We start from the raw sequence: 27,424 nt of genomic DNA, 5'->3' as shown, positions 1-27,424 counted from the left end.
GAATCGTGCTAAATTACTTCCCAAGCTCGTTTCACCAGAAAAGTAAACAAAGCCGGACAGGCCAAAGCCAACAGCAACCAGAAGAAGAATGAGAACTAGAGGGAGGAGCTGATCAGTTTAAGAGGGGCTGGCCACTCTCATCACATTTATTATCTTTAAAAACCACAAAAGGTTAATACATTGTGTTACATTGCAAAAAGCTGAACACCACTTTTAATCAACCTAAGTTATCATTCATTCTCGTCAGTCAACTAAGCGATTACTCGTCAGCTCAAACAACGGATTTCATATATGAAGCCGATGAGACGACAGGAAGAGAGGAAGAGCGTCGCTATTAGGGATGGGTATCGTTTGGGTTTTTTCCGATACCGTGCTAAACCGTACTTTTAAACGATACCGGTGCCTAAACGGTGCCTGAACCGATACTTTATTTTTTTAAACGCACATTGAGGACATTAAAAACCTCTTCGGCCATATTCCCTGAAGAAGCCGTTACCATGGAGCACTGACAAACAACGGATATCAGACTGTTAACATACACAAGATATGTTCTCCATTATATGATGTGATATGTATTGTCATGTGCAGACTTTATAGGGTTAATCCTGTCACTGTGTTGATGGGCAAAGAGAACAACCAATCAGAGGGACTGAAGATGACACGTGACAAATACAGTTTTGCTTCTGACAGCGAGTTACACTGAAACAAAGTGACGCCCCACGGTCTTCATTCCTCCGTCATTATATTCCCGGTAACACCGGGTATACAGCCGGGACCGCTGCACATCAACACACCTGCTAGCAGACTGTCACGCTCGTAGCTCGTAGCTAGCGCTAGCTACGAGCTAGCTTAAGCATGGTTATAATGGCTAATTTATTATTTCTTAGCCTACTTTTATGAATGCAAGACTTGCAATCAACGATACGGTACTAATCTGAGTTAAGGCTGCTCGTCATCATCGGTCTCCACGTGTTCAGGGGGACCGGTGACGGTCTCCCCGTCGCGTCCAGCCTGACGCTGGTGTGCTCCACACGGCCTCACAGTCACACACGGCGCAGCCTCCGCTCTCAAAGTTAAATATGAGAGGCTCGTAACCGGCTGACAGGGCGGAGTCACCAGAGAAGTTCACAACAATAGTTTTTTTCAATTTCAATCGGCTCAGGCACCGGAAAGAAGCACCGAAATGTGCGTTGCGTTTCGGTCCGGGTAATACCGGTTGTATTGGAACCGGTACCATATTGGCACCGGGTTTCGGTACCCAACCCTAGTCGCTATCGCCGTCTGTGGTCGAGGAAAAATAGACAGCCTCCTATTTCATGTGGAGACAACAGACCGTTGCAGACATAAACTCAGATAAATTTACTCAATAGGATACAAGGATCACTTTGACGAGGGAAAGAGAGCACAGAACGTAGAGAACCATATTCTGACAATGAATCAGTCTCCTCCAACAGCAGCCTCTGTGCTTTCTCTTCCTCCGCGTGTGTGGTATACCAGCCCTTAACAGAATTAAAATGAGAAGGCGGTTTTGCATAATGCAAATACTTGTTAAGAGAAGTTTTGTATTAACGGCGGTGACAGACATCTTGTAGAGTTGTAGTTGTGAAGTATATGGACCGGGGCTAATGCACCGTGTGTGTTTCAGGGTTTAAAGACAGGATACTGATGGGGGTTATGTGGGGGCACAAACTGGAGGTGCCGAATGAGTGAGCGGCACAGTGGAGGGGGGCGGGGGGAGAGAGAAAGAGAGCTTAGGGGGTGGGTGGGGTGAGGTGCAGAGTGATCTGTGCAGCGTGGACAAGCTGTCCCAGTTTTGCTTTGTGTTTCTCTCACTAAGCTCCGTGTCGTATAGCGAGCGACTCCCACCACCACCACCAAGAAACTAGGTCGAGGAAGAAAGGAGTATGTGGGTGGAAGGAGAAGAGACAGAGAGTGATAGAAGAAGGGAAGGTGGCAGACAGTGAATGGGTGGTAATGTGTGCAAGTGCAGCGTGAGCAGGACCGACAGCGCCCCTCCTCCCCTCCTCCCCTCCATCAGCCGAGCGCTTCACTCAGCCGTCCTCTTAATGTTCTTCACAGGGGACAAAAAAAACTAAACAATCTACATTTCGGTTTGCTTGTCACATCATTGAAAAAGAGCTGATTGTGTATACGACACATGTAAATGAGCTATGTTTATAATATCCAGAAGAAAAAACTGACCCTCCTGGATCATTGCTTGGTGGGGATAAAGATGCAAATGTGCAAAAGCAAATAACTAACCAATTGAACTTAACGACATGTGCATGTTAAAACACTATTTAGAGAGAACATGTGTTATTCATTTTAGTAGATATAGATGAAGTGTAATGAAAACTACGATCATAAACTGAACTACAACATACATAGGCGTGGTCTGAGTGGCATTCGTGTGAATTATGCTTATGAGACAACATTAATCCACCAATATGGTGTTGGAATATAACATGGTTTGAATCCGGTCTTTAATACATATTTGATGACCTTATTTGTTTATTTATTTGTTCTTTGTATCTATAGCAGTGGTCCCCAAACTACGGCCCGCGGGCCGAATCCGGCCCGCCTCCACATGTGGACCGGCCCCCTGAACAATATCAGAGACGCGTTCCGATTTATTATTTTTTTCACCTGACTCGCTGCCGTTGAGATTGCAGTGAGACGCGGAGAAAATGTGAAGTGGTGCTCTTCTTCGCAATAGAACATCTTTGATGGGACGTGTCGCGTCTCGGCCAATCAGCGTTCAGATGTCCACAGCGTCTGGGAAGTTAGGTTAGCTTGAATGTTAGTCCGCTACATCTGCTGCTGTCACGCTGCACGGTATAGCGATACTAACAAAGTACCCGTACGTTAAAAACGATGTGATTTAGCATATTTTTTGTATCGATACTTCATTAAAAGAGCGATCAGAGCGCACGCAGGTGAGCCCCCCCCCCCCCCGCTGGCCCTTCAGCAGACAAGGGAAACGTTATGTGGCGCTCTCAGGAAAAAGTTTGGGGACGCCTGATCTATAGGGTAACGTATATTGCTCTTGACATAGCAAAAAAATATTTAAAACTAAGCGGTTCCTTTCTAAATATATAAAAATAATTTGAAAGGGCACAAAGCGCAGCATTTTCCTAACAAACGATGTATATTGCAGGGCTCTCAAGTCTCACGCATTGAGCGTGACACTCACGCATTTCGGTCTTAAGTCACGCACTCCCGCCACACATCGTATTTCTCACGCTGAAAAAAACTCGTCTATTTAATGTTTTAATGTGCCGCTCAACATGAGCTGGCCGCGCTGCCCTCACCGTGGAGGAATCAAGCGCTCCCCTGGAGTTCTGCTGTGAGGAGCCACTTATCAGCCAATCAAAAAAAAGAAATGGGCTACACAATAGCCAATCAGAAAAAACCCCCGTATCTGGGTAAGATTTAATCCAGCAACCAATGAAAATAAAGCATCCTGGAATTGCGCGCGACTGACGAAAATGGGGGGGGGGGGTGCTGCTGATGGAAATGTCACTCTTGCCTGTCTTCAAAACTTGAGAGCCCTGATATAGAGTCAAACTAAAATAATCCCTCAATCATCACATACGAACCAACAGTTTCCGCATGTTTTTCTTCCCCTCGCTCTGCCTCCGTCGTCACCGCCGTCTGACTCGGAGGCTCTAAATTCTCCTGTTTGGACACAAATAGCTACTTTGTCCATTAGCTAGCTAGACATGAGGTCGCAAAGATCCTCTGGCTGGTGTCCTCGAGCCAGACAGGAGGGGCGGGCCACCACCACCACCACTGAGTGTGTGTGTGTGTGTGTGTGTGTGTGTGTGTGCGCACACACAATCCACACCCCGAGTTGATCCACGTCACCGACCAAAAGTCGCATGCTACATTTATCGTATCTCGTTACTTAAGAGGCTGGCTCAACGCACGGGGGCCTGGCAGAAGAGCCGTCATAAATCACACGCCACATTATATGGCTTGAATCATCCAACCAGCAATATATCGATCGACATTTGCAGGAACGGCAATACCGCTTCACCGATGAAATTCACAACATCCAAAAACATGATCAACGATGCTGGCGTTACAGCCTGTGGGGGCGCTGAGTGGAGACCGGTGGAAAAGCCCACCTCTTGAGCAATGGCTGCAACAACAAACCTGGTCGTTCTATTCCAACGTCAACACGTGGGCATGGGCTCTCTGTCACCCTGCAGGCACACGTGGGCAGGTGAAACGCTTTGACATGCGTTACTGCCATGGCCTATTTCTTTTCCTCAGAGTAGCATTGCAGCGATGCAGCTAGGCAACCAGGACCCTCGCTGAGACGAGGTGGTGGTGCTGTTGTTGTTGTTTTTTATTCAATACAAATCATTCATGCATGAAACTAAGCTTTGTCTCACAAATACAAAAGGGGGATGTTTGAGATAAAAAGGTGCAGGATTGTAGCACAGCCCAACATTAAGAAACGGCTCACTGCTTTCTAAAAGGCGTAGGAATGTGTTAAAAACAAAAACTAGAGTTGCAATTAGTTTCAAATTAGTTCTCCTTGTTCAGATGGTGATGAGTAATGCACCGAGACTACAACTTCTGCCATTTACACTGAATGAGTAATCAACAGATGCAAAGGTTTCTCTGCCACGTTGAACCCTTCGCTGATAGTGGACAAGCAAAGGTATCTTAGGAAAGGAATAGAGTACGGGTTAACGAGCAAAGAAAGAATCAACAAATATGCAGATATGCAGTTTAATCGACGCCTCTTTCACACCAAAGCAAAAACTGCTATGAGCAGCGGTGAGTGGGATGCCCGAGAGGTGCCACTGCTCCGGCTGCTTCTACCGAGTCGGGACGCCGGCCCGGAGAGCAGTGGGATCTGGGGAGAACCACCCACATTGCACAAAGACCTCTGATTGGCTACTACTTGTTGCCTTTTTCTGAGGATTTGTTTAGTTCATTGCTGATAAAGAAGATTGGTGGACGGTTGATAGGGTTAATAATTTTAACTCTGGATGTTTTCATGAGGATGGCAGCCGTATTGTAGAAGGCTTTCATATTTAATTACAATGTCTTGATTATGGCAAGACATTTTTTTCTTTTCTTTATGTCGCAGTAGATATTGCCGATTTGGATGGAATAAAATTACAGATATATTGAACATTTTTACTTCCATGCGTGTCATAATTAAACATATTGTTAACATTAAAATCCCGGGACAGTGGATTGTGCAGTATACTAAATAGATTGAATTGAATGTCGGTATAAGAGTCAACAGCACTTGCAGCACGAGAAATTCCAAAATGGGCCGAAATATAGATCAACTGGAGCATGCCGCAATGTTAAATAGCTGACCAGTGTAAGCAAATGTTGCCGCCGCTTGGCAACAGCATAAGTACTGACTGTGTGCAAAAGGGCACAAGTTGGCGAGCTGTGTGTGTTTGGAACAAGCAAGACTGCGTTTACAATAATGCTCTTTTGTTGGTTTCTGTCTAAAAGGGGCTCCAGTCAGGCCCAACTCCAATCACTCAGTTCAGCCGTTCTCTGAACCGTTTCTCACATAATCCTTGTTCAATCTAAAGTGAGAGGGTGTCCTAATTTGCACAGCGATGAATATCTCAATGTCAGATATGCTTAGACCAGTAGTCAAAACAAGGGGGGGCGGGGGGAGTACACGATGTAAGATACAGAGGTAAAGAATAACAAGGTCACTTCCCAGTAGCTTGGTTGTGCATTTCAGTGAACACAACCAAGAGTGTTTTAGGTCGAGAAGCTGGTGATGAAAAAGAGGCAGCAACAAACTAGACACTCTAGTCTAGAGAAAGCCAAAGAGTCTTCAAAAGGTTACAAATACCTACCCACCTGTCAAAAAAAACCACTGACTAAGAGCTAATTATGGTAAGGATGTATGCATCAAACAAGCTTCAGGCGAGGTATGAGAAACTCTTTACGACTCGTTCCTCAAAGAACGCTGAGGACATTAGGAATGTGAAACGACCACTAGAGCTGTTCAGCACTTAAACGTGTGACACAAATTCACTCTATCACACACAATGATAAGATAAAGATAAGTAGTCCTCTTAGAGATAATTTGAAATAGAAAAGGTCAAAGGAGTGGAAGAAAAAAATGGTGTGACTGAAAATAGGAATTAATAAAAAAAAGAGAAAAATAATTATTTTAAAAAGAGGCTATTGACAAATTTCAGCTTTGAGAGGACGTGTTGCACCTTTGTTAAGGTTTTTGAGTGACTTAAATTAAGTGTTTTTTTTCCTAAAGTAACCTTTCTTTTTACAGCATTTTTCAAAAAGTTACAGAGCGCACCTCTTCGGTGCAATAAAAACAGGACAACGGGAAAGCATTTTTAACACAAATTGCCAGTATATGTCCTAAATATAAAGTAAGATAGAGATGTGAAAGCGAAAAAGGAAAACCCTGTTTGATCACGCTAAGAGACGAGAAACATAACTTGTAAATAGGAAATTACACCCAACATAAAATTCTCCACAATGATCCTCTTGAAAAGCTCCCTTCCAGAGGGGATACTTGTTGTGAACAAATCACCAACTGGAAACTTGTTGAGACTCGACTCCCTCCCGGGCGTAGTGAGGGTCTCTGGAGGTGTCACTGTGTTTGTGTAGCTTGCATATTCTGGAGAACGGGCTTCATTCATCAGGGAAGTTACTGTTGTACTGAGTTTGCGGGGTGCGTGTTGGCGTGGCCGTGAGTGTCTCACCTCCTGTGCGGCCGAGCCCAACCTGCACAGCAGGATGCAGGCTGCCCTCATTGTTGAGAAGGTGAGGCATGTGATGGTAGATAGTTGGCACCTGGAGTGGCTTCCTGTTTGAGAGATCCTTCAGTACTTTCTGTGTCTCATCTAAAAAGGCACACGGAAGAAAAAAAAATTTAGTGGCGTCCTCTTCTCGGTTTCATTCAACGATGACAGTTTAGAGAGAAACTTTTACAAACACCGCCTGTTCATGTATAACGGTGATGCCGTCACTCAAAAAACTTTCAACTATGGAGCAGAATTCAGACTTCTTTACGAGTATATGACGACTCGATGGGTGGGAATGTTGTGCGGGTGTATATGTGGATATGGATGGTTGTGTGTAGGTGTAGATAGATAGATAGATATTTACTTTATCAATCCCCAAGGGGAAATTTGTCGTCACAGTCACAGTAGCAGCACCAATAAACTAAACATGTGTATATGTGGATATGGATGGTTGTGTGTTGGTGTATATGTGGATATGGATGGTTGTGTGTAGGTGTATATGTGGATATGGATGGTTGTGTGGAGATTGGCATGTGTACTTGCGGTGGGCTCGACTATGGATACTGATACTAGCTACTGGATGGCTAGCGCTTAGAAAAAGTACTTCAGATTTTTCTGTAACAATGTCACAAAATTGAAAAGCTGGCAAAAAAAGGAGCAATGCATATTTTTGACAGTAACCAATACAACAGGTGAGCCAACACAAGCGGGAACGCTGGATTAGCTTCGAGTGAATGAGTCTTCATTAGCGTTAGTCAGTTACCCGAGAAGTTTACGAGCGCATCTTTGCTGTTGTTGGTGTCGGCTATGGCGCGTCTGAACTGCTCAAGGATGTGGTTGAGCTCCGACGAGCGCTGCAGCGTCCTGTGCTCGGCCACGCGGAGGCGCTCTTTCAAGGCATGGAACTCCCGCTGGTACACCATCAGCTTCTCTGTGAGAAAAAAGCAAAACAAAGCACTATGCATCATGAGCAGACGCGACAAAAGGTTAAAAAAGTTTAATATAAGGATCTCATGCAGCAAAAAACATCTCGACAAACCAGTCAGCTCCGACTAGTCAACCTGGCTGGTTGGGATTCTGGGCCAAATGCCTCATGTCACAAGTATTTGAACACAACACGTTTATATTTCTCAATTCAATTCAATTCAATTCAGTTTATTTGTATAGCCCAATTTCACAAATTACAAATTTGTCTCGGAGTGCTTTACAATCTGTACACATAGACATCCCTGCCCCAAAACCTCACATCGGACCAGGAAAAACTCCCAAATAACCCTTCAGGGGGAAAAAAAGGGAAGAAACCTGGAGGAGAGCAACAGAGGAGGATCCCTCTCCTAGGATGGACAGATGCAATAGATGTAATGTGTACAGAAGGACAGATTTAGAGTTAAAATACATTCAATGAATATGACAGAGTGTATGAATAGTTCATAGTAGGCATATTCCACGATGGAGACCTCCACGATCCATCAGGCAGATGGCGGTGGGGAGGAGGAGTGGCGGAGTCTCAACAGGACAGTGGCGTAGTCATGAGCAGGAATTCCACGACCCAGACGATCCATCAGGCAGATAGGATCTATGCCGTCTCATAGGGTCCGATGACCCCATGAGACGTAAAGTCAAAAGGACTTCCGGGAGAAAGCAGAGTTAGTAACGTGTGATTGAGAGATGAAAATTCATCCTTAAGGAGAGAAAAAGAGGAGATAGGTACTCAGTGCATCCTAAACGTCCCCGGCAGCTATAAGCCTATAGCAGCATATCAAGGGGCTGGACCAGGGCAAACCTGATTCAGCCCTAACTATAAGCTCTGTCAAGAGGAAGGTCTTAAGTCTACTCTTAAGCGAGGTGACTGTGTCTGCCTCCCGGACTGAAATTGGAAGCTGGTTCCATAAAAGAGGAGCTTGATAACTAAAGGCTCTGGCTCCCATTCTACTTTTAAGACTCTAGGAACTACAAGTAGTCCCGCATTTAGTGAGCGTAGCTCTCTAGTGGGGCAATATGGTACGACAAGCTCCTTAAGATATGATGGAGCATCACCAATCAAGGCTTTGTAGGTTAAGAGAAGAATTTTAAAAGTGATTCTTGATTTTACTGGGAGCCAGTGCAGAGCAGCTAGTGCAGGAGTGATGTGATCTCTTTTCTTAGTTTTAGTGAGAACACGAGCTGCAGCATTCTGGATCAACTGGAGGGACCTAAGAGATTTATTAGAGCAGCCTGATAATAAGGAGTTGCAGTAATCCAGTCTCAAGTAACGAACGCGTGAACCAATTTTTCTGCATCTTTTGAGACAAGATGTGCCTGATTTTTGAAATATTACGTAGATGAAAGAATGCAGTCCTTGAGATTTGCTTTACGTGGGAGTTAAAGGACAAGTCCCGATCAAAGATAACGCCAAGATTCTTTACAGTGGTGTTGGATGCCAGGGCAATGCCGTCTACAGAATCCACATCACCAGATAATTGATCTCTGAGGTGCTCAGGGCCGATTAAAATTACTTCGGTTTTGTCTGAGTTTAACATCAAGAAGTTGCAGGTCATCCATGTTTTTATGTCTTTAAGACATGCTTGAATTTTACAGAGTTGGTTGCTCTCCTCTGGTTTTATCGATAAATATAGTTGAGTGTCATCTGCATAACAATGAAAGTTTATGGAGTGTTTCCTGACAATATTGCCCAAAGGAAGCATGTATAAGGTAAATAAAATTGGTCCAAGCACAGAACCTTGTGGAACTCCGTGATTAACGTTGGTGGTTATCGGCGTCATCGTTTACAAATACAAACTGAGATCGATCTGATAAATAGGATTTAAACCAAATTAGTGCCGTGCCTGAAATGCCAATCGACTGCTCCAGTCTCTGTAACAGGATGTCATGGTCAATGGTGTCGAATGCAGCACTAAGGTCTAACAAGACCAGGACAGAGAGGAGTCCTTTATCTGCTGCCATTAAGAGGTCATTTGTAATTTTCACCAGTGCCGTCTCGGTGCTGTGGTGTTTTCTAAATCCTGATTGAAATTTCTCAAATAAACTATTATGATGTAGAAAGTCGCACAACTGATTTGCGACCACTTTCTCAAGGATCTTGGAGAGGAAGGGGAGGTTAGAGATCGGTCTGTAGTTAGCCAATACCTCTGGATCCAGAGTGGGCTTCTTCAGGAGAGGTTTAATAACAGCCACCTTGAAGGAGTGTGGTACGTGGCCTGTTAGCAGAGACACATTGATAATATCTAATAGAGAGCCGCCAATTAAAGGCAAAACGTCTTTAAGCAGCCTCGTCGGGATGGGGTCCAAGAGACAGGTAGACGTGTTCGAAGTAGCAACCGTTGAAAATAATTGGTCACGGTTGATAGGAGAAAATCCCTCAAATATACACCAGGGCATACAGCGGTTTCCAAGGCCATTCCACTTGAGGACAGATTGGCACTGGTTATGGGCAAGAGATTATTAATCTTGTCCCTAATAATTAAAATCTTTTCATTAAAGAAGTTCATAAAGTCATTACCACTAAGGTTTATAGGAATGCTCGGCTCCACAGAGCTGTGACTCTCTGTCAGCCTGGCTACAGTGCTGAAGAGAAACCTGGGGTTGTAGATATCTTTTTCTATTATTAATGAGTAATAGGCTGCTCTGGCATTACGGAGGGCCTTCTTATATGTTTTAAGACTATCTCGCCAAACTAAGCGGGATTCTTGAGATTAGTTGAACGCCATATGCGTTCAAGCTTCGTGACGTTGCTTCAGTTTGCGGGTCTGAGGGTTATACCAGGGAGCAAACCTCCTCTTCCTCACTGTCTTCTTCTTCAGAGGGGCTATCGAGTCCAGTGTCATTCTCAGAGAGCCTATGGCACTGTCAACAAGATGATCAATCTGGGACGGACTAAAGTTAGACCAGGAGTCCTCTGTTATATTGAGACGTGGTATCGAATCAAATACAGAAGGAATCGCTTCTTTAAATTTAGCTACAGCACTGTCAGTTAGACATCTAGTGTAGAAACTGTTGACTAACGGAGTACACTCCGGTAGTATAAATTCAAAAGTTATGAGGTTGTGGTCTGACAGAAGAGGATTCTGTGGGAAGACGTTCAAATGCTCAATGTCAACGCCATAAGTAAGAACAAGATCAAGCGTGTGGCCAAAGCTGTGAGTGGGTTTCTGTACTCTCTGACAGAAGCCAATCGAGTCCAACAAGGAGATGAATGCAGCATTAAGGCAATCATTATCAACATCCACATGGATATTAAAATCTCCAACAATAATAACTTTATCGGTTTTAAGAACCAAACTTGATATAAATTCTGAGAATTCAGATATAAACTCTGAATATGGACCTGGTGGCGGTACAGAATCACAAATCGAATTGGCTGTAGTGTTTTCCAGGTTGGATGTGAAAGACTAAGAACAAGGCTTTCAAATGAGGTGTAGTGTAATTTTGGTTGAGGATTAATTAATAGGCTCGATTCAAAGATGGCTGCTACTCCACCTCCTCGACCGGTGCCTCGAGGAATGTGAGTATTAATATGACTTGGAGGAGTCGATTCATTCAGGCAGACATATTCTTCATGGCTCAGCCAGGTTTCAGTTAGGCAACATAAATCAATGTGATTATCTGATATTAAATCATTCAGTAACACAGCTTTAGATGACAGAGATCGAATATTTAGGAGACCACATTTAATAGACCTATTTTGTTGCACTGCTGAAATAATTGTGTTAACTTGTATAAGGTTATTGTGTACGACTCCTCTTCTGCTTACTTTTGATTTATTTAATTGAAGTGGCGTGGGACAGACACAGTCTCTACTCTAAAGTCAAGGGTGGGTAACTGCTCGAATGGAAGAGCAGAGAAGGGTGTTAAACTACAACTCTGCTCCCGGTTCCTGATCTGAACCCTGGGTTGTCATAGATTAAGTCCGGTGATCAACTTGGTCATATTCGCAGAAATGAGACGCTCCGTCCAACGTGGGATGAATGCCGTCTCTCCTCATCAGATCAGGTTTTCCCAGAAAGTCTTCCAGTTGTCTACGTAGCCCACATTATTCGCTGGGCACCACCTCGACAGCCAGCGGTTGAAAGGCGACATTCGGCTATACAATTCGTCTGTCTGCAAATTTGGGAGAGGGCCAGAGAAAATTACGGTGTCCGACAACGTCTTGGCATAAGCACACACCGATTCCACATTAATTTTAGTGAGTTCCGAGCGGCGGGCTCGGGCGTCATTACCACCGGCGTGTATTACAATCTGACTGTATCTCCGCTTATCCTTAGCCAGCAGCTTCAAACAAGACTCCACGTCGCCCGCTCTGGTCCCCGGGAGGCACACGACTCTGGTCCGTGGCTTCGCTATTTTCACGTTCCTGACTATAGAGCTCCCGATAACCAGGGTGTGTTCCTCAGCGGGTGTGTCGCTGAGCAGGGAAAACTGGTTCGAAACGTGAAGTGGTTGGTGCACAGCGGGCTTCTGTGTAGACTTACGACTCCTGCGAACAGTTACCCAACCATCCGGCTGCACGGTTACCGCGGGCACAGCTAACAGCTGACTGTAGCTCGCGCCGACTACGGGAGAGGGCGGGCTAACTAGCATAGCTGTCTGAGCCGATAGCGCGGAGCCGTGCATCTAACCCACTTAGACCTGCCTCCAACCTAGCAAATAAACTACACTTGTTGCATGTATCGTTATCATTAAGGGAGGCAGGGGGATAACTATACATGAGACACACTGAGCAAGAGGGAGCGGGAGGGAGAGAAGAAGAAGTCATGCTCGCTGTTGAGCTGGCAACCAAAGCTTACCGGAAGAGTGAGATGATGCGTTCAGGAGCAGCTGGGAAAATCAGACTTTTGATACCCTCACATCCTCACCTGACTTTTTCTGATCAGGTTATCTAGACTAGAGAACTTTGAAGGAGTCAAGACAAGCTGCTGAGGGTTGGGAGACAGGCTCCCTTTTCAATTTCTTGACCAGGAATTCTAAATCAATGCCAGGTTTTTCCAGCACTTGACCCAAACCTACAGTATGATGATGTCATCAACAATGATAGAGCAATCCGGAGCAGCAATTTATTGGCAATACCAGCTAGATTATTTTTTACTGGGAATTACGTTTGAAGTTACAGGCAGTTTGCTGTGAACATCTGAGGAAACCAGCCCTTGGTGGAGTAAACACAAGGGAAGGGTCTTTTGGTGAGCCGAGATCATAGATGCATTAAATCCGCTAGACACAGCGCAGGGAGTCAGCCTTATTGCTCATCTTAGGCCGCTTCCATCTAGTCCGTTTGGCCGGGGCGAATCAGAGTGAAATGGATACGTCAGGTTCGTTTTCTATTTAGACGGGTTTCGCAGTACACAAATTAAATCAAATTGAAAAGAAATATTTGCAGAGAGGCGTTTACGAAAGAGGACACGTCTTCTGCAGGTCATCGCAAATGACTTCATAAACGTCACTATTTGTGTGGACTTAATTTCGCAGATTCTGTATTTTCTTTTTGTCAAGCAAACATCAGCATGCTGCAGAAATCATGAGAGTTCGATTAAAACGGACGAAAGGTCGGCTTGTGATAGCGGCCAACACAAAGAAACGTTGTGTTCCGTCTTTTTTTATTTGTTAGTGTTGCAACCTTTTACAATATGCCATATAAAGTGTATTACAGTATTCATTATTTGTGGGGATAACAACGTTGTTAACACACCTGACTTCCAAACTTGATAGGGCTGGAGGGAAAGTAAGAATAGCTCAGGTATCGTGTGGAGTAAGGAGGGGATGTGGGTTTGTCCGGTGTCTGATCCTCCTCTGAGGCTAGATTTATTGTGCTCTTTCGGAAAAACCCCTCACAACAACGAAACCCAGAGTCCCTTTATCTTCCCCTCTCCATCACACTCTCGCTGAGCTATTGTTCTGACCCCTCCTTCACACAGGATTGTGTTGTTCCTCCTAAACGTGGCGTTCTAAGACAGATGTGGTCATTTGGACCAAAGCACATGAAAAGGGGAGCTTCATACTAAAAACACACTTTCATCTTCCCATCAGTCTCTTGGTTGTAGGACTCCGGGCCCGTCGAGATGAAACCACACCTGTAATCCCACTCTGCAAAAGTCACAGAGCACCAGAAGCAGATACGGTTTCCATTCAGCTAAATGTATCCCCTGCAGTATTCGCTGGTGAAACTGTAGGCGCTTTGCATATATTGAGTACTATCACAATCTCTTTCAAGGAAATTCCTCTCCCACAGAAATTGAATGACAGTGGAACGGACATTGAACTGTTAAGCAGTTCAAGAGAAATCGGAGATTGCCGTTCGTTGTTATGGCGACAAGACAAGTGGGGAAGAGTCGAAAAGTGTGTCACAGATAGTTGCTTCTCCGCTAAGCGGGCAGCGGAGCCGAATCAACCGCTCTGTAAACGGTGCAGGCGACATGGCACGCACTAGACGACGACGCGTTACATGCCACGCCGGCATGAGTGAGTCAGAGTGATTCTGTGATTTGCCACAAGTAGGTTTAAGTGAGGTACTGATGGTCTGACGGGGGGATTTTATAAAACATTTACCTCACACATGCACCTTTCTTACCCGCCATGGTTAGAGCTCTCTGGCCAACAGGGGGGGCTTCCTACGACACTAAGCAGCGGGGAATCACAAGAACTCCAGAACCCATCGAAGAAAAATACTTTATTTTTTTACAAATCAAGCGGTAACAACATAACATCTATTTAATACTCAAGTAATAGGGCGAATGAGGAACTACTCTCCTGGTATACGGCCACTGAATGGGCACATACAGTGCATTAAACAATTACCTGAGGTCTGGAGTTTATCGATACAATCTCATTATTCTTCTCTGCTCTCTAGAAGCATGAGTTGGGGGAAGGGCTAAGTGACTGTTACCTCCAAGGCGAGCTTACCAGCCTCTCTTCCCCAACATCGTCTCATCCCTTTCGCTTAATTTAATGCAGGTTTTCACATTTAAATGTTTTTATTAGTATCATGCGTGACACACTTTGCACTTTCATCCTGGCATAAACTTTGGGTTTGTACTTATTGACCCGTCTCTGCGGAGATATTTTGCTTTGACATGTCCTCCTTGATTCCTTTGCTCTGTTCATTTGATTTATCAATGAGACACGTGGAAGGAATTGGGTTTCGGATTCAGTGGCGGCTGGCCAATAGCGGACCGTGGGGCCTGGCCCCACCTTGAGCCACAAGAAATATATATTTGGAGCGTTCTCGTCAGGCGTCAAGCACTTCACTTCCAAGAAGACCCAACCCGGTTAAAATCTCTCCAAGAACCGTTTGAGAGAATAACTTTGGCGAAGAAACTACAGGTAAAACAACTGGGCCCAGATCAACCAGACTGGTTGAAAGGGAAGTGGCACATGACGCTTATAGAGACCGGTGCGCCCACAAGGTTTGGCTCGCTGGATGCTTTAGTGCTAATGCCGTGTGTGAGATGCAGCACATCATTTGCAGATGTCCTCATGGCGTGATAACGGATCTTGGCGATCTCGAAGAACTTTCTCCACAATGCTAAACTAACTTATATCGTTCCTTCACCAATGGGATCTCTGAGGAAGGGAACTGCAAGTTTGTCCAGCCAACTTAAGTTAGCCTGCGCTGGAGCAGGTTCAAGTTTATAGATGTGTTGCTCTCAAGGAATAATATGCACATTTATGCAATACATGTCCACATGTATTATGCATGTAAGAACACCCTAGAGTGGAGCACCTGCTCGCCAAAGGTTCTACATCGCAGCTGCTTGGTGCAACAGGAGCATTAAACCAGGCTGTTATGTCCTCAGGAGGGCAGATGGTGCAAAACACACATTTGAGATGAACAGGATGAATACAGGAATAGTTCCAACGTGTTGGTGAGCAGATCTAATGGTTCCAAGAGGGCCCACCATTATTCCAGCGTGACTTAAGGGGCCACAGCTCAGGAGTTATTCACCTTCGACCACAGTTACGTGAAGAATTCTACTGTGCTCTTATCCAAGGGTAATAAAATATTTGAGCCACGTGCTAAGAGTTGAAACAAAATTAACGTTTTAGGTTTATCAGCCTCATAAGCTGCAAGTCATGAAACATTTAACTTCACACGGTGTTTTAGAAAAAGCACACAGTAGCAGTATAGATTTGTGATGGTATTTTCCTGAGGAGAAGTGCAAGTCGATCCCCGAGTAGGGGAGCGATACTCCCTGAACGCTTCTGTGCAGTTTGCAGAAAGAGAAAATGCACACCTTTGTCTCAATCTGTCCCATTTATCTTGCAGTACGTCGTAACCCTGTTCACCTCTACCGTGAAGTACAAGAGGTTATGGGGTCAAACAATAAATCAGTATCAGAAGAAGCTGGACACATTTCCAACCCAGGTTCCTAATGTTGCTACCTCACATCATGCGGTTTCTTCTGACCTCCTGTGCTGTCGTCACAATAAGCTCCTGCTGCGTCTCTTCGTGGCAGAGCTTGCTGTCTGACGGCAACAAGCCGAGGGCGAGACATCGCACCGCTTACTTCCACTTTCTGGCTCCAGTTGGCACCTGTAAGGGTACCCTCAGCCAGGATGTCCTTTTTTGGAAACTCCACTTTTCAGGGCTGTAGTTCACCAATCAATGATATGCAGTGAGAATCCAGAGAGTCCACGAGAAAATATAACTTTACATTTAAATTAGTCTATTAAACTATTCAAAAGGGAAAAAATACAACTATTTAGATAATTATCTAATGCATTCAGTCATTTCTCTAACAATTTCCAGCGTCGCAAATTTGAGCATTTTGTGCTCTTCCATGTCAATATGACTGAGGCTGAGGAACAACAATGAGAAAATTACACATAAATTCTTTAAAGTTAATGAGGACAATAGCTGACGCATGGATAATAGAAATGTATGTATATTTGGAAATCTTACTATTTTCTGTCACAATTTACCAAGAACTAATATATTTCAAATCAGCTGATATTTACTGACAGTTTTGATTTTTAAGTGAACAGTCTTGCCGCTGGATTCATTGGGTGCAATTTGAAACAAATGTGCCTTGTACGACAAACCGCTCCATCAGAGAGGCCACGCGCATTCACGTGCTGAAAATGGCCCGATCTCCCCATACCAACGAGTCATCAGATTGCGTGGACTGTCCGTGTGCAGCCCAGAATTAATGAATTCAAGTTTCAAGTTTCAAGTCTTTTATTGTCAGATACACAGAATGACACAGGGTCAGACTGGGCACTGAAATTCTTAGGACAAGGCCCCACACAACAACTATCATAGCCGAACATAATATAACATGACATACACACTGTACAAGAACTCTGAACATAATACTAACATATAATACACATAACTAAACTACAGACAAATGGGAGTAGCAGGTAGTGAAAGCATGTGAAACTCCTCGTGTTTGGTAAACCAAAAAAGGCCCAACGCCGCCAGCAGAGCTTCCTCGGAGCGTGAAGGTCTGCGTGACCCCGTTCACACAGACAAACTAATGTGGACAAGCTGGTTCTTGTGTACAGCAAGCTTATGCCAAAGATTAATCCACAGAGAGCAGTTAAAGCCAAGCAAGTCACTATCTCTTCTCCCTGACATTTAGGAGGAATTGTGTGACGTTTGGGAATTCTATCCAGAAAAACAGAAGGAACATGCATGCATGAATTAATGAATTAATGAATAGCAGTGTGGGATAGAGGAAGTGAGCGAAAGCACGAGGAGGGAAACAACAATGATTGTGAACTCACTAAACTGCTGAAGACGCCTGTTCCTGTTTGGACAGAGTTTGGTCTGTCTGGGATAAAAGGGAGGTGGATGTGCAAGTGTGCGACTAAGCAGGGTACAAAATACAGAAAAGAAAAAAAATACTTATTACCGCCTTGTCAGCACTCTCATCCTCTCTCTCCCCAACATACATCCCACCTAGGGCCCTTCTCATCCCCTCTCTTTTAAGATGTGGCCTTTCTACTCTCTTCTTCCTTCCATGCCACTTAGGACTTGTCTGGCAGACTGCCCGACCTCACAATGCACACAAACTAAATGTACGTAAACACGCATACAGAAATAGCCAGACACGACACAATGAGAAAGCAAAATGTGCAAGCCATACTCTCTTTCATTCTAACCAATTAACCATGTATCTGACCCAACACCTTCCTGTATCTGCGAGCTCACTCACCCTTCTGCCGTCACGTGTGCTATTTTTTGACCATTGTGTTTTGAATGACGTGATGATGGAACAAAGACCATGGCGTTAAACATAGAGGGGGAATGCATGGTTTAAGGAAGCCATGGAGAAATAGGAAGTAACATTTGCAAAAGGGAAGCGTGTTGTGCTTGGTAAATGTGACTGTAACCACCAACAAATCCGCTGAAAAAATAAGCCCCTTAGAGCTGGAAATCAGAGGGAAATAATTATATTAATGCATTCAAAGATCTCAACTTTAGCAATCTCAAAATACAAACAAGAATATGACCTGTAAAAAAAAAAAAACTGCAGCACATCTTTTCATAACTTAAAAATGGATCATTTGTATGTGAACAGATTGTAAAGCCCACTGAAGCAAATTTGTAATTTTGGGCTTTATAAAATAAACTGAATAATTATAATCGGAAAGAAGCTTGCTTTTCTTTTAATAAACAGGAAAAATACGATCCACTGTAGGGGACTCTGTTGGGAGCACATAATTCACAAGACTAGTAGGGTGGTGTGCAGGATACGTGACCGGGTCCCTTTAAGAGCTGGGAGCGTAACCAGGGCAACGGGGTGGCGTCGAGGGGTTTAAAGGTCACGAGGTGTCAGGGGTGAAATGTTTTGTGTGAGGAAATAAACGGCCACAGAGGTGTGCAGCCAAAGAAAGTGACTTTGTCCATATCGTTCATTCCCGCGCTCCTACATTGGTGACCCTGGCTCTACTGGACGGATCCAGAGACGAGCATGACGACGCACGCAGTTTCGCTTAAGCTGCCGGAGACGCATGCATCGGTCTGGTTTGCTCAAGCTGAAGCGCAGTTCGCACTCAGAGACATTACCGCAGACTCGACGAAATATTATTATGTCGTGGCGGCGCTCGGCAGTTCGACAGCGGGCCGAGTGGTGAGCATCCTAGAGAACCCCCCGTTCAGCGACACGTACGCCACGTTGAAAGAACACTTGCTGAAGGCGCTTGGACTATCGGACACCGAGCGGGCTCGCCGGCTGCTCTCACTGAACGGCCTCGGCGACAGCAAGCCGTCGGAGCTTATGGACAAGATGCTGGCTCTCCTCGGTAGACGCCAGCCCGAGTTTTTATTCATGGAACTGTTTCTACAGCAGCTGCGGTCAGCTTTGGCCAATTCCAGGATTAAGGATTGTCGGGAGTTGGCCGAGGAGGCCGCTAAGTTTTTTCTTGCCGGACAACAACACTGCGCGGCCGTTCAGAAGCCGGCGCAAGCTGTATGGCTACCAGCGGAGACGGCGGTTGTCGCGGAAGCAAGTCAACGACGGGGAACCGCCGGCTTGTGTTTTTACCACGCACGGTTTGGACCGAGGGCGACACGGTGCCGCTCGCCATGCAGTTACAGCAAGAAGGGAAATGCCGGGGCCGGCGCTCAGTAGCTGCCATGAGCGTCGGCCGAGCGGGCAGGCTGCTGTTCATCCAGGACGACATCTCCGGGTGGCGTTTTCTGTGCGATACGGGCGCGCAGATCAGCGTCATGCCGGCATCACGGGTGGACATGCTGACAGACGGACATGGCCCACCCCACCTTGAAGCCGCGAACGGCAGCTCCATCCGCACATTTGGGACACGGAGCGTACAGCTGTGTTTCAGGGGGCAGCATTTCCGCTGGGACTTTGTGACGGCTAAGATTAACATGCCCTTACTTGGTGCGGATTTCCTGTGTGCCTATGGACTGTTGGTAGACGTCAAGGGCCGCCGCCTGGTTAATGCTTTGACTTTCTTCTCTTACCCGTGCACACTAGGGGGAGCAGAAGCTACCAGGCTGGCTAGCCTCTCAGCTGCGGATGAGTTTCTTCGGTTGCTGGCTGAGTTCCCGGACCTCACACTACCCACCTTCTCATCCTCCACGGTCAAACATGGGGTAGAACATGACATCTCGACCACTGGCCCACCGGTACATGCCCGGGTCCGGCGCCTGGACCCGGCAAAGCTCATCATCGCCAAGACAGAGTTTGACAACATGGAGCGCCTGGGCATCATTCGCCGCTCCAACAGCCCGTGGGCGTCACCCCTGCACATTGCACCGAAGCCTGGAGGTGGGTGGCGTCCGTGTGGGGATTATCGCCGGCTCAACGATGCAACGATCCCGGACCGCTACCCAGTTCCGCACATCCAGGATTTTTCTGCCCATTTGTCCGGTCGCGTGGTGTTTTCTCAGGTCGACCTGGTTCGGGGTTATCATCAAGTGCCCATTCAACCTCTGGATATTCCCAAGACGGCACTGATCACTAGGGATGGGTATCGTTTGGGTTTTTTCCGATACCGGTGCTAAACCGGTACTTTTAAAACGATACCGGTGCCTAAACGGTGCCTGAACCGATATTTTTTTTTTTAAACGCGCAATGAGGACATTAAAAACCTCTTGGGCCATATTCCCTGTAGAAGCCGTTATCATGGAGCACTGACACACAACGGATATCAGACTGTTAACATACACAATATATGTTCTCCATTATATGATGCGATATGTATTGTCATGTGCAGACCTTATAGGGTTAATCCTGTCACTGTTTTGATGGGCAAAGAGAACAACCAATCAGAGGTACTGAAGATGACACGTGACAAATAAAGTGTTGCTTCTGACAGCGAGAGTTCCACTGAAACAAAGTGACGCCCCACGGTCTTTATTCCTCCGTCATTATATTCCCGGTAACACCGGGTATACAGCCGGGACCGCTGAACATCAACACACCTGCTAGCAGACTGTCACGCTCGTAGCTCGTAGCTAACGCTAGCTACGAGCTGGCTTAAACATGATTATAATGGCTAATTTATGATTTCTTGGGCTACTTTTATGAATGCAAGACTTGTAATCAACGATACGGTACTAATCTGAGTTCAGGCTGCTCGTCATAATCGGTCTCCACGTGTTCAGGGGGACCGGTGACGGTCTCCCCATCGCGTCCAGCCTGACGCTGGTGTGCTCCACACGGGCTCACGCCGTCACACACGGTGCAGCCTCCGCTGTCAGAGTTAAATATGATAGGCTATCGCAACCTGCTGACAGGGCGGAGTCACCAGAGAAGTTCGCAACAATAGTTTTTTTCAATTTCAATCGGCTCAGGCACCGGAAAGAAGCACCGAAATGTGCGTTGCGTTTCGGTCCGGGTAATACCGGTTGTATCGGAACCGGTGCCACATTGGCACCGGGTTTCGGTACCCAACCCTACTGATTACACCTTTCGGCCTCTTTGAATTTTTGAGGATGCCGTTTGGCCTCAAAAATGCAGCACAGACTTTCCAGCGCCTCATGGACACTGCGCTTAGGGACCTGCCTTTTTTGTTTGTTTACCTGGACGACATCCTGGTTGCCAGTTCATCGAGGGCAGAGCATACGTCTCACCTGCGGATATTGTTTGCTCAGCTCAACCAACACGGGTTGATCGTCAACCCAGCTAAGTGTCAGTTTGGGTTGACAACCATTGACTTCCTTGGACATCGCATCACGAAAGACGGGGCCGTTCCCCTTCCAGCGAAGGTGGACGCGGTGGCTAACTTTCAGCGTTCTCAAAACGGCCGATCAAACTTGGCCGATCAGATGACGTAACATCTGCGAGAAAAACTATCAGACGTTTCAATCGCGGCGCACCGCAACGGAGTAAATGCGCCCGGCGAGGGCCGGCAGAGGTCAGAGGTCCACGAGGGGATCCTCACGCACCGAGCGGCGTCCCTGTCCCGAGTTGAATCACTGGGTCAACTCAGCCGACACTTACATGTCTGCACCTATAGACTGATGTTGACGGGAAACGCATTCGATCGGGAGCGCGCGAGGGTTTTGATAAAGTTAGCGGAAAGAACCACGTGAAACAACATCCGTTTTTCAAAATAAGATGTCGACAAATCATACACAAGTAAACAATGAACTGATTTTGTATCTTTATAGATCGTTTCTGAGATTTAGCTTAAATAATGCTAACATTAAAACATTTTTACTGTACCAAGCAAGAGTTTATAAAAATAAAGGTCAGACTTTTGTATGTTAAAAAAAGTCCTGTAAATGGATTTCCCCAAGAGTTCCAGGAAATGAATGATGCAGATGTGTTCCATACATATCTGAAATCCCCTACACTGGCAATCAATCAATTTTAATGTATCAATTAGGACATTTTTCAAAGTAAAAGTCCTTAATGTTTAATGAAATCGGTAATTTCTTTAATGTTTGAGGTGCTTTATATATGTATTTCCTCATAGTCCTAGGCAATAATGCTACACAATAAATAGAATGCTTCAATCGACACCGTGATCGGTATTATCGGATCGGCCGATACCGATTTCAGTGATCGGCACCCAAAAACCTGATCGGTGCATCTCTAGTTCTCAATAGTATGTTTCAAGTAGGCTACAGCCGAACCCTCGTTCTGTTTTGATCAATAGTAATCGAGTTGATAAGCGTGTCTTCTTGTCTGATCAATATGCAACTGTGAGGTGCGCGAATAGATAGAGAGACACAGATTGTGCGCGTGTAGCGCGCCAACAATTTTTTTGGGGAGCACCATAGACCCATTTTGACCCAGGAAAAACCCTGGAGAGGGACCAGGCATTTGGGGATACCAAGACTGCTCTGGCAAGGGCAACGATGCTGGCACATCCCGCACCCAAGGCTCTGATCGCCATCACCACTGACGCTTCAGATTTTGCAGTGGGCGCCGTGTACGAGCAGTGGGTGAAAGGGGCATGGCAGCCACTTGCTTTTTTTAGTCGACAGCTGCGTCCTAACGAGAGAAAGTACAGCACTTTTGATCGGGAACTCCTTGGTCTGTTTCTTGCCAGTCGACATTTCCGGTTCCTGCTAGAGGCTCGACAGTTCACCGCTTTTGTGGATCACAAGCCATTGACATTCGCTATGCGTAAGACAGCTGAACCATGGTCAGGCCGCCAGCAGCGCCAGCTCTCCTTCATCTCCAAATTCACCACGGATTTACAACATGTGGCAGGCAAGGAAAACCTGGTCGCAGACTGTTTGTCAAGAGCCATCATGGGGCCGGTTCATTTGGGACTGGATTATGCTAAAATGGATGAGAATCAAGTTTCAGAACCAGGTGTGCAGGAATTGAGGACGGCAACAACGGGACTGCAATTGGAGGAGGTTCCATTTGGCAAAAAAGGGACCACGCTCCTCTGCGACGTCCCCACAGGTCAGCCACGACCGGTTATTCCTACCGGATGGAGGCATCAAGTTTTCGACACTATTCATGGTCCGTCGCACCCCGGCAACAAGGCATCTCAGAGGCTGGTTACAGTAAAGTTTGTTTGGCACGGCCTCAAGAAAGATGTGCGAAAATGGGCAGGGACTTGTGTGGTGTGCCAACGCGCCAAGGTGCACCGTCACATAAAAGCCCCATTGTCACAGTTCTCAGTTCCAGAAAGGAGATTTGATCGTGTGAATGTGGATCTGGTGGGACCCCTTCATCTGTACCAGGGTTTCACACGCCTCCTCACCATGGTGGACTGAACCACACGTTGGCCAGAGGCCATCCCGCTGTCATCAACGACATCGGATGAGGTGGCTCGAGCGTTCATTGGGACTTGGGTCGCCAGGTTTGGGGCCCCAGCTGACGTTTCCTCGGACAGAGGCCCACAGTTCACGTCGGAGCTCTGGAACGCAGTAGCAGAAAGCCTGGGGGTGAAGCTCCACCGTACTACTGCTCATCACCCACAGGCTAATGGGTTGTGCGAGCGGTTCCATCGCTCAATGAAAGCTGCTCTCCGGGCCAGCCTCAAGGACGGGGGCTGGGTGGACAGGCTCCCATGGGTCATGTTGGGGCTCAGAACAGCCAACAAGGAGGACCTTCAAGCTTCATCCGCCGAGTTGGTGTACGGCCAGCCGCTGCGGGTTCCTGGGGAGTTCATCCCCAAGGTCACAGACCCGTGGTCTGCGACACAACAGCGGGCCGCTCTCCTGGAGAAGGCTGGAGTGTTCACCCCTGTGCCCACGTCGCAGCACGGCCTCCCGCAGTCACACGTCCCCTCCAGCCTAAAGACAGCAGAGTACGTGTTCATTCGCCAGGACGGCCGCCATGGGCCCTTTAAACCGCCCTACGAAGGACCGTTTCGCGTTCTAGAGGCCGGGGACAAAACCTTCAAAGTCGACGTTGGCGGTAAGGTGGAGCAATTGTCGGTTGATCGCCTTAAACCAGCACAGCTCGACCTAGACCGGCCGGTAAGGTTGGCCGAACCCCCGCGGCGCCCTCCTATATTTCCACCACGCCGCTGCAAGGCCCAGAAGCTGCCGGCAACGGCCGCGCTGCCTCCAATTCCGGTTCCAGTAACAAGGAGTCGGGCAGGACGGTTGATTCGGGTCCCGAGACTATGAGTGTGGTTTTTTTGTTTTCTTTAGTCTTGGTGAATTCTGGGGGGGCGTATGTAGGGGACTCTGTTGGGAGCACATAATTCACAAGACTAGTAGGGTGGTGTGCAGGATACGTGACTGGGTCCATTTAAGAGCTGGGAGCGTAACCAGGGCAACGGGGTGGCGTCGAGGGGTTTAAAGGTCACGAGGTGTCAGGGGTGAAATGTTTTGTGTGAGGAAATAAACGGCCACAGAGGTGTGCAGCCAAAGAAAGTGACTTTGTCCATATCGTTCATTCCCGCGCTCCTACACCACTGTACTATTTACCTTATGGATTTATGTTGTACTCACATGCTACTCCTAAACCATCCGGTACCAATCACCACAGTGGCATTCGATTTATTACTTCATACATGCATCACACCCACCGCAGTGGGTTATATGAAAAGGTCAGATGGGTTGTGCCAGACACAAAACATTTAAGTTTAATGTGAACAACAGATTAAAGTTCAGTTTAAAAGTTTCTCATACTAACTCTGAACGAGGGAAGACGGCTCACTACTGTAATGGACTGAAAAACAAACTGAAGTGAGAGACACGGGCTGCTCAGTGATCTCAAAGTTCAATAATATTTAAAATATTTAAGGAGTTTGTGCATGCATGATGACCTCATTGCGTGACTCACTTTTATATGATAAATATAATTTGTTGTCAAGTCTCTTGTGGAAGAGCTCTAGAGTCAATAAATCTTCCTGCGGGTAACTAAGTATTCCTTAAGGAGAAAGAAAATACATTTAAACTGGGGAGCTAATGTTTAAAAGCAACTTGTGGTAGGAGCATAATGTGGTGATGGTAGTATAACTATTTTATTCACATGAGGTTGGTGACAAACAAGGTGGCTGTAGATGCATGTTTGCTGTGTGACAGGTGGACTTCATAATCAGAACCCTGCTTTAAGATTGCGTTTGTCCTACCCCAACATAATCACTTAAGGAAGAAGTGCACTTTTAGTCCAACCCACATCCCACATCCTGTATTCAATTCAATTCAGTTTATTTTGTAAAGCCCGATATCACAAATTTGCCTCAGAGGGCTTTACAATTTAAACACATGCGACATCTGTCCCAGGACCTCACATCGGATCAGGAAAAACTCCCAAGAAATAGAAAAAATCCTTTCACAGGGAAAAAAGGAAAGAAACCTTCAGGAGAGCAACAGAGGAGGATCCCTCTCCAGACTCAGCCAGGTCCAATGGACCCTATGAGACATGAACTCACAAGGACTCTAGGGAGGAAGCAGAGTTAGAAATGTGTGATGGAGAGCTGTAAATTCATCCACAAGTAGAGAGAGAAGAGTAGATAGGTGCTCAGTGCATCCTAAAACGTCCCCCAGGAGCCTATAGCAGCATATCAAGGGGCTGGACCAGGTGAACCTGATTCAGTCCTCACTATAAGACTATAAAGAGGAAAGTCTTCAGTCTACCCTTAAATGAGGTGACTGTCTGCCTCCCGGACTGAAGGTGGAAGCTGGTTCATAAAAGAGGAGCTTGATAACTGAAGACTCTGGCTCCCATCCTACTTTTTAAGACTCTAGGAACTACAAGTAGCTAGTACATGAGTCATGTGATCTTTTTTCTTAGTTTGTGAGTACACGAGCTGCAGTATTCTGGATTAACTGGAGGGGTTTAAGAGACGTAGTCGAGCAGCCTGATAATAAGGAGTTGCAATAATCTAGTCTAGAAGTAAGAAAAGCGTGAACTAGTTTTTCTACATCTTTTTGAGACAAGATGCGTCTGTGTGGCAACTGTCTCTAATTTGGCCTCGGCTGCTGGTGATTGGCAATCAGTCAGCAGCCGAGGCCGCCCTCATAAAAGCTCCCAGTTGAGGGTGGAGCGGGGGGAAGTGAGCAGAGGCGCAGGTTTTGCGGTCTGCTGTGTGTGAATAAAATGTCGTTCAACGAAACCTCATGGTGCCTGGCTGATCCTTGGAGCTTTTGGGGGAAACCCACGGGTAGCGGCAGTAGACCTGCTACAGTCTGATTTTTAAATGTTGCGTAGATGAAAGAATGCAGTCCTTGAGATTTGCTTCACGTGGGAGTTAAAGGACAAGTGCCGATCAAAGATAACGCCAGGATTCTTTACAGTGGTGTTGGATGCTAGAGCAATGCCGTCTACAGAAACCACATCACCAGATAATTGATCCCTGAGGTGTTCAGGGCCGAGTAAAATAACTTCAGTTGTCAGAGTTTAACATCAAGAAGTTGCAGGTCATCCAAATTTCTATGTCTTTAAGACATGCTCGAATTTTACTGAGCTGGTTGATCTCATCTGGTTTTATCGATAGATATAGTTGAGTATCATCTGCATAACAATTCAAGTTTATGAAGTGTTTCCTTATAATATTGCCCAACGGAAGCATGTATAAAATTGGTCCAAGCACAGAACCTTGTGGAACTCCGTGACTAATGTTGGTGGTCATCCAGGCTTCATCGTTGACAGATACAAATTGAGATATTATATATTAATAACACCAATGTTGGTAAAGACCGTTTAAGATATAAACCAGGTGGATACCAGAGAGCAGTCTCTCCCTGGGGGACGAGGCGGACTCTGACAGAGAAGTACACATTCTGGAGAGCCATTCAACATGGAGTGTTTGTACAGCTGACTGGCATAGCTCTCGCAGCAGTCAAGTGACCAGGAACGACAGAGGCTGTCGGAAGCAAAGGGGATAGGCAACGCAAATGTATTAAAATAAAAACATTGCCCAAGATGATCTCTCCACCCAAATCTACAGTAACTGAATCATACCTAATTTGCCTAAATGCAAATACTTGTCTTCTGTGTAGAACTGACATTTTATTTTATTAAGGCCAAAAAACACTCTAAACACCCACACTGGGCAAAATAAAGAGGAGACGCCATTCAATAACCGCAGGGAGAAAGGATATGGCATATAAAAGAGCTTAGTGCGTTGAAAAAGAAAGTGTGTTTTCAAACCTCTTGTTAAGACAAGAAACAACACAAAATGGCATGGAGTCAATGCAATAACAGGTAAAGAACATGAAAAAGCCCGAAAGAGAGATCATCATTGCTGCTCACCCCCACAACATAAACAGTTATTACATGTTGTAGTCCAAACTGAAATGAACCTCGATTGAACAAATATATTTTCTGTTT

At 46.0% G+C, this 27,424-nt stretch overlaps 1 protein-coding gene across 1 annotated transcript in view; it reads right to left on the bottom strand.

The window, feature by feature from the left end:
• Positions 1-27,424, bottom strand: part of mgat4a (alpha-1,3-mannosyl-glycoprotein 4-beta-N-acetylglucosaminyltransferase A) — a 40,581-nt gene that overhangs the window by 10,473 nt on the left and 2,684 nt on the right. Inside the window, exons 2-3 of the mRNA XM_056423894.1 lie at positions 7,531-7,698; positions 6,726-6,866 (exon numbers count right to left, since the gene is read on the bottom strand). Coding sequence (XP_056279869.1) covers positions 6,726-6,866; positions 7,531-7,698 — 309 coding nt within the window. The remainder of the gene's footprint in view (positions 1-6,725; positions 6,867-7,530; positions 7,699-27,424) is intronic.

Source organism: Pseudoliparis swirei, chromosome 2 (assembly GCF_029220125.1).
Source record: "Pseudoliparis swirei isolate HS2019 ecotype Mariana Trench chromosome 2, NWPU_hadal_v1, whole genome shotgun sequence".
Classification (NCBI taxonomy): domain Eukaryota; kingdom Metazoa; phylum Chordata; class Actinopteri; order Perciformes; family Liparidae; genus Pseudoliparis; species Pseudoliparis swirei.
The sequence above is the reverse complement of the archived record's forward strand: the minus strand, read 5'-3'. Positions and strand labels throughout refer to the sequence as shown.